The following is a 9722-nucleotide window of genomic DNA, read 5'->3' on the forward strand; positions in this document are numbered from 1 at the left end:
AACGACTGCGCCACGCACACTGCACAGTGTAGTACTGTGTTTGTACCAATGGAACAACACACTGTCTGTCTGTCTGTCTGAAAAAAGGAATGATAGTGTTTGAAAAGCCGCAATCAACACTGCGCAGAGGGAGGGAAGTTAAAGAAGGCTGTCAAAAATACATGTGATATTATTTAGAGTCACATTATATTACTGAGCTATTATTTATGTTGTATTTAAAATACACATTAAGTTGAACTGATATTCAATTACCAGTTTAATACATAGAAATACCGCATAGTTAAACATGTATCTTAGAAGATATATTCTACAAAACTGTCTGAAAAACTGAATAAAAAGCTTACACTTATCTTACAGGCAGTGGTGGACAGTAACGGAGTACATTTACTTGAGTACTGTATTTTGAGTATCTGTACTTTACTTGAGTATTTGTTTTTTGGAAACTTATGACTTTCACTCCACCACATTTCATAGACAAATATTGTACTTTGGACTCCATTACATTTCTAGGAAGCTTGTCGTTACTCGTTCCTTTTAGGCTTTGTAATCCTAAAAGGATTGTAATTTCTTGTAAGTTTTTACAGGTGACTTTTTGTAGCAGAGTGGTACAAAAAGTTTGCATGTCCGTACATCATCAGGTGGTTTCAGAGAGTTACATGGTTCTGTAAAAGCACTCAGAAAACAATTCAGCCATGTACTGCTATTAGAAAATGTACTTTGTACTTTTGAATACTTAAATAATTTTAAAAGTAAGTACTTCAGTGTTTTAACTTGAGTAAAATTTTGAACCAGCAACTTTTACTTGTAGTTGAGTAAGATTTGACCATGAGTATCAATACGTTGACTCAAGTACTGGAGTTGAGTACTTTGTCCACCACTGCTTACAGGCAATTATGAAGTAACATAAACTTTACTAATAATTATGTAGCTCAGAGTTATGGCTACTCCACAACTTAGAGCGTTAAAACTAATTCAGTTACACACTTAATATATGTCAAATAAAAATGTATAAATATAAATACAGTTTATAAGACAATAAAATAAAACAAAATGTGTGTACAGTTCTAAGGAGCTTGAAAGTGAATATTTGGTCTGATCCCACACTGCTTCAATAATGTTGAGGTCCGGGCTCTGGGGAGGATTCATCCCTCCATAAGACCTGTTGCCACTGATTTTCAGTCCACTTCTTGTGTCATTTGGCACAGCTCAGCCTTTTCTCCCTGTTTCCCTTCCTTAAGAATGGCTTCTTGACAGCCACCCTTCCATGGAGACCATTTCTGATGAGGCTTGGGAAAATACTATTTTCTGTCTGTCAAACTGTGTTATCTTTGGTGTTCTGTGTTTTATAAATTGTCTTCTTAAAAGTAATCACATTTAAAACGCTCCGCGCAGCCTGAATAAAGTATATTTGGTATGTTTTATATTTGTTTAATGGCACAGAATTGCTCATTTTTATGTTTGTATAACAAAAACAAAGACAAACTGAATCTAGTCGTGCTGTGTACTGTAATCCTGCACTGTGTGGTCATGTGACCCGCGCGTGTCAGTAATCCGATGAGCTTCTGTCATTGGACGGACAACTGAACCAACACCCAGTGATAAATACTATGCTGCGTCACTCACTTTAATCTGCAGTCGCTCTGTCAATCACGAGCACACCGGAAGCAAGGTAGCTCTGCCTTCAAAACAAAATGTGCTCTAATTTAAAGTAAACCGGGTTAAAAAATCTGACCCGACTGTTTTCACTTCACGGAGAAAAGGATGGTTCCCTGTAAGTCTGTATATTTTACATCAGACATTTCAGGGAGAATGGAGAAATGCTTCTGACAGAAGTAATTTGATATACAGTCACTGAAAAACCATTGTTCATTGAGTTTTTTTTTCTATGTACATCTAAAGAAAGATAAAACACAAACATATACACACAAGTATGTCCAATGAACATCCCAGGAAATTCTTGATGTTCCCCCACATGGATGCCCGAACGAAAGGAACATTATCCCAGAGACTAAAAGAGATGTTCCAACTTTTTTGTTCAAGATTTTAGGATTACCATAACACAGATTACTGAGAATATACACGAACAAACTTCAAATTGTCATAGAGATCAATAAAGTGCCACAAACATTCTGCAGAGAATGTTGAGATGGAAACCAGCAATCTTCCTAAAATGTCTTATGGCCTCTCCTGCAGCTGCTGGTAATATGTCACCAGTATCTAACTGTACTGATTCACATTACGCCACAGTACTTGTACCTAAACGCCTCACATCAGTCAGTGACACACAGTGAGCAGTAACAGCCACTACCTGCTTAGATTATGCGGGCTGGAACAAGTGAGTGGATACGAGTTGCTACCAGTGATGTATCCAAGCAATCAATTGCTTGATTTGCCCTTGGCTTTTTTCTCCTCATATCTTGCACTAAATTCTCATTTTATGAGAGGTAGATATTTGGGCAGGTCCAGATTGGCACATTTGTTTACTAGATTAGAGAAAAAGGTGTAGAGTAATTTTAAGGCCATGAAGAGTTGTTGTTTTTTTTTTTGGTAAAAACTGCAAATTGTACAATGACAGACCCCTGGAGTCTCTTTTTGACTAAAATCAATAGTTAATCTGGAAAAAATTGCTGTCGTGTCATGAGGAGCTTTTGTCCATATTTTACATCCTGCAACTATTGATAAAATAACTGTTAGCCACTTTCCATAGACACCGATCTAACACCGATTTAACGAGTCCAGGTAAATCCAAGAGTTTATTTTTATTCAAACGTTTTTAGGTAAAACAAAAAGGCTTTTATTGCAAAAGTCTTGACCGGAAGTGTTAATCTCCAATCTGTTAGATTTGACTCCGAAGTTGCTAGGGCGCAAACTCCATAGCAACCGGATCACGAGAAAAGGAAAGTTGAGATTTTACGTTTTTATCTTTGAATATTAGGGAATGAGCAGCAGCATCAGAAGATGACGCGTCTTTCAAATAAATCCAGAGCGGAAAGAGAAGTTTTGCCGTGAAATAAAAATGCCCTCAACAAAAGTGATTAAATCCAAACCTGTGGAGGCGACAAAGAAAACCCTGGATAAAACCAAACCTGTGAAGGTAAAAGCAACCAGCGGGGCAGAAAGTGAACTCGAAGTGCCCGCTGTGCGTAAAAGCCGCGCGTCGAGCTGCCCGAGGTACCTGCAGCAGCAGCAGGGCAGGTGCGAGAGGACCATCGCCGGTGTTCAGGGATTAGCTTCCAAACCGGGCTGCGAGAGGAGAGCCAGGTCCACATCCATTGCCCCAAAACTCACAGAGAAGGTCCCCCGAACCAACCCGGACCACCGGAGGGCGACCAGCTCCGTTAGACAGACTGCAGTCAACCCAAAATGCCGGGACACGAGCGTGTTTGCGGGTCAGAAGGAGCTGCGGGGGGGCAGAGCCGAGACTCGTTGTGCAATTCAGAGGTGAGACGGACAGGATGGGCCTCAGTGGAGTGCTGACAGAAGTTTGAGAGGTTTGAGTGTCAATTTATCCTCTTATCAGCTGCTCCACTTCAGAAACGTGTAACTGCAAGACAACGTATTAAATACCTATTAAATACCCCGAAAAACAACATAGAGGTGTTTCTCGGGGTATTATATGACTTTTCTGCTGTCCGACTGTAAAAGTATTCTTTTAAGCAACCAGCCAGTCTACCACCAGAGGCATGTTGACTTTAAATTGAAATTAAACACCTCAGACGTACCAATAAGGAGTTTAGTTAATGGATAAAGGTGCTCATGACGTCATATTCAACTGTTTAACGTGTAGTTTTTGTCATTTTGTTTCGGTATAAATAGCTTTAACGATGTTAAGATAATCTTGTACTGAAAGAGTCAGCTCATTAAATCTGAATGTTTACACTAAAACAAATGCTAAGATTAAGTCATGTAATCCTCAGCATTCACCTTCAAAATGTTTGTTTCGTATGTGGAGAAGCATCTTTATATGAAAACTTAAGCATTTTTTTTGTCAGTTTGAATGTAATCTTGTTTATTATTCTTTTAAAGATTTTAGAAAGCTTCCAGCATCATTATAAGGATCCACATAATTTCTTCTAATTTAAGCATGAAAGTTATCACATAGACATTGTGCATTTATTTCTACCTGCGTGTGTTGAGGCCCAGGACAACATTTAGGTGCATCCTGCTGTAAAAGGCAGGTACAGTCCTGAAGTATCCTGCTTCCCGCTGCTGTCTGCGGCCATCTGTCACAGCAGGTTAATCCCCAGAAGTTTTACCACCCACTGGCCTAACAGACCTGCAGGTCGACTGCTGCAGAGCTGAGCGTCAAAAACACATGAGCCACATCATTTGAACGTATTTTGGTTTTTATAGTTCACATTCTTTTACTGCAAATATAAAGAATCTTTATTATAAGGTTTGTTTTCTTGTTGTAGTAACATGTCTGGGTCCATCTTTTCACTTTAAATCTTTGCAAGTTTTATTTCAGTCTCAGTAGAAACAATGATGAAAAGGTGAACCTACATACAGAGGTTGGCCATAGTCAGGCAAGTTGCAGTTCTCTTGGAAATGTTTGCAGTAGGTGATGAGAGCTGTGCCACACTGGATGGTTTAGTTCCACAGAGTTCTGGATCAAAGATGAATTCCCAACCTGTGATGTCAACAGAGAGGCAGAGTAGTGATGACATTAAGAAATTAGATAGGAGGTCCCTTTTGGTTTCAGATAACCTCCTCAAAAGGAACCATTTCCTGCCGGGCTAAAGAAAAAAATAATCATCATGCATGCTTCTTTACTGCAGGACAATTCACAAAACTTCAATAGAGCTTTAATAAGTAAGGTAATAACAGCAAATAAAGTGTTCTTGACTCTGCTGGGAACCTGTGGAGCATCCTTACACAGAAGATCTGTGACCTTCACCTCACATCATCTAAACAGTCTGGAGTGGAGAAATATAACAAGAGTGAGGTCGACAGCAGCAGAAGAAACTGATGTTTGGCCACAAGGGTTGATTCCCAAAGAGCTGTTTGAGGAAACTGGACAAGTGGAGGACAAAAGAAGTAGTGTCAGGCCCAAAAAAACATCTACAGCAGATGAACAGTATCTCAAAGTGATGTCCTTAAAAGGGAACTCTGGTATTTTTAAACCTAGACCTTATTTCTGGCATGAAATACGTTTATCTTCTCACCGAGAACAGTTTGTCGAAAGTCGGCGTCCTTCGGAAGCTATTTAGATAACTCGCGATCCATATAACGGAGTGAACGGGGCAAAGACGATGCAGCCTCTAAATAAGGCATTATCTGTCTTTATTTCACCAATAGTTTAAGACGAATGAATGAACGAACGTGTACTATAGCTCTGTTCGCTCATAGGTGCTGTTATGTGGCTACTTGTGGCTACAGGAGAGCTAACGGAGAGATTTCTACACAGGCACTCTACTGGGACCACGTATTTCATACCAGAAATAAGGTCTAGGTTTAAAAATACCGGAGTTCCCCTTTAAGAAAGAGAGAAAAAAATCAGCAAAGACCTGAGAGATGCATCTGGACCTTCAGCTGATCCATCTACTGTTGGCCCAAACCTCATCAGAAATGGTCTCCATGGAAGGGTGGCTGTCAAGAAGCCATTCTTAAGGAAGGGAAACAGGGAGAAAAGGCTGAGCTGTGCCAAATGACACAAGAAGCGGACTGAAAATCAGTGGCAACAGGTCTTATGGAGGGATGAATCCTCCCCAGAGCCCGGACCTCAACATTATTGAAGCAGTGTGGGATCATCTGACAGAGAACAGAACAAAAGGCAGCCAACATCCAAAGAAGAGCTTTGAGATGTCCTTCAAGAAGCCAGGAGAACTATTCCTGAAGACTTCTTAAATAAATGACAGAAAGCTTATCTCAGAGGGTTCAGGCTGTGTTGAAGCTGAGATGATGGATGAGGAATAATTTAGGATGATTCCTTTCTTTTTTTACAATCCCCTCTTTTGTTGTTGTGTATGTTTTTGTGTATGAGTTTTACATTTTTTTAAAAGGATATAAATAAATAGACTGATTAAAACATGATAAGATAAGTTAAAGGGAATGATTTAGTGACATTTTTTGTTTGTTTCAGTTCTAAAGCTTTCACAGTCATCCCCCCAAATCCAAAGAAGAGAAGAGAGATCCAGAGAAGTGAGTTGTCTTCTCTGTAGTTCATCAGTAATGTCTTAAAGCAGCTGGATGTAAATCATTGTCCATGTTGTTGTTCATCGTTGTGTCATATCTGATTGGTGGAGCAGAGGCGGAGGCGGAGCTCGCCGCTTTAGAGGAGCTTCGGCTGAGCAGAGCGATGGCCTACGTGTCAATTAATCCCAGTAGTGTTGGTGAGAGACCTGCAAACGGAATGTTCGCTGTTCATTGTGTTGACTTGTATGTTCTCTGACTGTGTGTTTATGTCACGTTAACAGGTGGCTGCATGAGTCTGGAGGAAGTACGACTTAAACAGCAGCAGGAAATGATGCAAGCAAAGAGGAAACAGAAGCAGGTGTGACATCTTAGAGGGCTCATGGGTTCATTTTTTTTATTCCGGGGTCACACCAAACAGCTGCCACATCACACATGGGATTACAAACCACACAGACTGATACATCTGATACACATGAGAGTTTATCATGATAAAAGGTGACTTGTTAACTTATACAGTCATATAAAAATTAAGCTCACTCTCAATTCTATGGTTTTACATATCAGAATATGATCAAAACTAAGTGAACCCCATGATCCAACAGCTTGTATAACCACCTTTAGCAGCAGTAAGTTGAAGTAATGGTTTTCTGTGTGACGTTATCATTCTCTCTCATGGTTGTGGAGGAATCTTGACCCACTCTTCTTTCCAGCGTTGCTTCAGTTCATTGAGGTTTGCAGCATTGGTTCATGCACAGCTCTCTTAAGGTCCCACCACAGCATTTCAGTCAGGTTGAGGTCTGGACTCTGACTGGACCTTTGCAACACCTTGATTCTTTTCTTTTTCAGACATTCTGTTGTAGATTTGCTGCTGTGTTTGGGATCATTGTCCTGTTGATGAGCCAGTTTCAGCCAAGCTTTAGCTGTGGGACAGATGGCCTCACATTTGACTCTAGAATACTTTGGTATCCAGAGGAGTTCATGGTGGACTCAATGACTGCAAAGTGCCCAGGTCCTGTGGCTGCAGAACAAGCCCAGATCATCAGCGCTCCACCACCGTGCTTGACAGGTGGTATGAGGTGTTTGTGCTGATATGCTGTGTTTGGTTTCCTCCAAACGTGCTGCTGTGCATTATGACCAAACATCTCCACTTTGGTCTGGTCTGTCCAAAAGACATTGTTCCAGAAGTCTTGTGGTTTATTCAGATGCAGCTTTGCAAACCTAAGCTGTGCTGCCATGTTCTTTTTAGAGAGAAGAGCGAGAGAGACTAAACTTATTTTATAGAGACACTTACTGATGATCAGTAATCAATGCATTGATCAGCAGCTCCTGGCTGCTCCTTACCCTCTCAATTTCTGTGGAAGCAGGAAGTTTTTCACACACTGCTTCTGTGGGTTTTTTAAAAACTTTTTCTAATATATATAACAACACAGTGATACTTGATTTCTTTGCTCATGGCTGTACCTAAACCGTATCAGGGATACAGGTCAGAGCTAAAGCTGCCAGTTTTTGATAAAAAAACATCTCTGGAAAGACTCACCTGTCCCGACCAGCTGAATATCACATCTGCTCTCATCTTGTTCATTTCAGATAAAGGCGCAGCTGATGGAGGAAACACCTGTTCTGACGAGCTGATCGTCGTGTCTCGTCTCGTTTCTGCCGGCAGCTCAATTCCTCACTGCAGCTGCAGACTAAACCTTAATTAAACATGTGTAATTGAATGTATAATTTACATAAATTATTAATCAAAACCATAACATAATTAATGTGTATGACTTTCCAATGATTGCATTCATCATACGTTTTGTATAAGTTGTTTAGTATACTGTGTATTATGTGTTAACATTTACATTTATGCTAAATACAATTCATAAAGCTCAGTGGAATTAAAAGTGAACATCTGTACTCTCTCATGAGAAGGAGAATCTCTCACAGAAACTGTTTGATTAAAGATTACAAACTGATTTGCGGAGCTGTTCCACATCAGAAAGTTTTACCCACTTCTGACCAGGAACTTGAATTATAAAGTGTTGTTCAAAAGTGTTCATCCAGCCCTTGTCTCTTTATGTTTTCCTTCGACATTTCATCCAGTTATACGTGGCTCACTGATGTGCTTTTAACAGCTTCTGGACAACAAAATTTATGTTTACTTATGGGAAATTTTTAGACAACAAACAACGTGTTGTATAACTAGACTTGTATGCTTTAAGGAGTATAGAGTATGTTTGCACATGCTTTTAAATTTTTTTTTTATTGGAATAGACTGCATTTTCCCAATTTTAGATAGATATTTTGCATGTAATTGGTTGAAAATTAATCTGAGACTAACATTTTAACTTTAGGATATAAAAACAGTGCTATTACTTCCAACAGATATTTGCGAAGAGCTTAAGTCTACCTTTTCACACGTCATCATAACAAATTACGACAGCCTCATAATAACTTTGCAGAGATCATTAATGGAGTTTATTATTAGTTTATTGTAAGCGGAAATTCACTGGTATTTTTAAGTGGAAATGATAAAATCTACAAGCACGTTATACAAAGTAAAAATCCTCCCCCTATACCAAGAAAAGCAAGTTGTATTTATTTCTGTTGTTCCCTCCTTTACCAGCAGAGGTCGTGTTCCGCATGATTCAGAGACAGGGTGCGATATTGATGAAGATCACCGTGTTTGGAAACATTTCAAGACACAGTCCAGAATCACTGTCAGAGTATGGGATTTATATATTGCCAACAAGGTGACGTCACAGCCAAACATCATAAAGTTTTTAAAAATAGGAATTAAATATTTATTTAAGTTTTATCTCATTGCAATTATTTGTAAGGTGCATTTATGTAATTTGCATCACACAGACATAAACAAATTAAAAGCAAAGAGACCTAAATGTCAGAGTCGTGCTTCTGCCTCCGGCATCCATGACTCAAATGTCACGTTGGACAACAGTGAACTGCGCATGCGCAACAGGTATTGCGATATATGTAGTTGAAAGAGACGTGAAACCATGATTATAGTCCTCCACGGGAGGGCTTTCTGTGACGCAGATGCTGCGTTCAATGAGGGGTTTGTAAGCTCAGAAGTTCCAAGTTGAGTATGTCAAGTGGTGTGCTAAGATCTTATGGTTTTTTTTTTTATGGATTGCAGCAAACACTGTTGAGATTAGAAATTAGAACCTACTGAAATACACTGAAATATTTCTATTTTCTTTACTTTTCTCTATATTGATAAAAAAAAAACATTTTGGATTGAAGAATTTTAAGTTATTACCAAACTTAACTTAAGACATAAGACTAAATTAAACAATATGTCAGCTGTAGTTGAAGCAGCTAAAACAGAGATAAGTTATTTCTCCATGTATGAAGACATAATTTAATTTATTTCCTAATTATAACCCTAATTTCTTTGGAGATTGGCAGCTTTTTCACTCATTTTCAGTCCATTCCTTGTTTATGGCCATTTTCTGTTTTTTTTTTTTCTTTGTTAAGCCACTTTGCACATGTTTCAATGAATCACTGCACCTATTTCTTATTTTCATAACAACATACAACCTCTAAATATATTAAACCTCTAACTTTGATCGTTTTCCCCT

General features: G+C 39.1%; 1 protein-coding gene across 1 annotated transcript; it reads left to right on the forward strand.

The window, feature by feature from the left end:
- Window positions 1–2852: 2852 nt before the first annotated feature.
- Window positions 2853–8177, forward strand: LOC140284528 (uncharacterized). Its single transcript, XM_072378405.1, has 5 exons — window positions 2853–3441; window positions 6083–6141; window positions 6249–6332; window positions 6417–6493; window positions 7723–8177. Exons 1-5 carry the CDS (start codon window positions 3017–3019, stop codon window positions 7765–7767), a joined length of 690 nt encoding a protein of 229 aa, XP_072234506.1. The 5' UTR covers window positions 2853–3016; the 3' UTR covers window positions 7768–8177.
- The last annotated feature ends 1545 nt before the right edge of the window (window positions 8178–9722 follow it).

This window comes from Leuresthes tenuis, unplaced genomic scaffold, assembly GCF_036924035.1.
Source record: "Leuresthes tenuis unplaced genomic scaffold, fLeuTen1.0.hap1 SCAF_24, whole genome shotgun sequence".
Taxonomy (NCBI): Eukaryota; Metazoa; Chordata; class Actinopteri; order Atheriniformes; family Atherinopsidae; genus Leuresthes; species Leuresthes tenuis.

Bases quoted from the DNA above. Each gene is read 5' to 3' on its own strand.
- LOC140284528 (XM_072378405.1), top strand. From the start codon at position 3,017: ATGCCCTCAACAAAAGTGATTAAATCCAAACCTGTGGAGGCGACAAAG. The intron at 6,142-6,248 runs GTGAGTTGTCTT...TTGGTGGAGCAG, and splicing joins GAGAAGAGAGATCCAGAGAA to AGGCGGAGGCGGAGCTCGCC. The intron at 6,494-7,722 runs GTGTGACATCTT...TGTTCATTTCAG, and splicing joins CAAAGAGGAAACAGAAGCAG to ATAAAGGCGCAGCTGATGGA.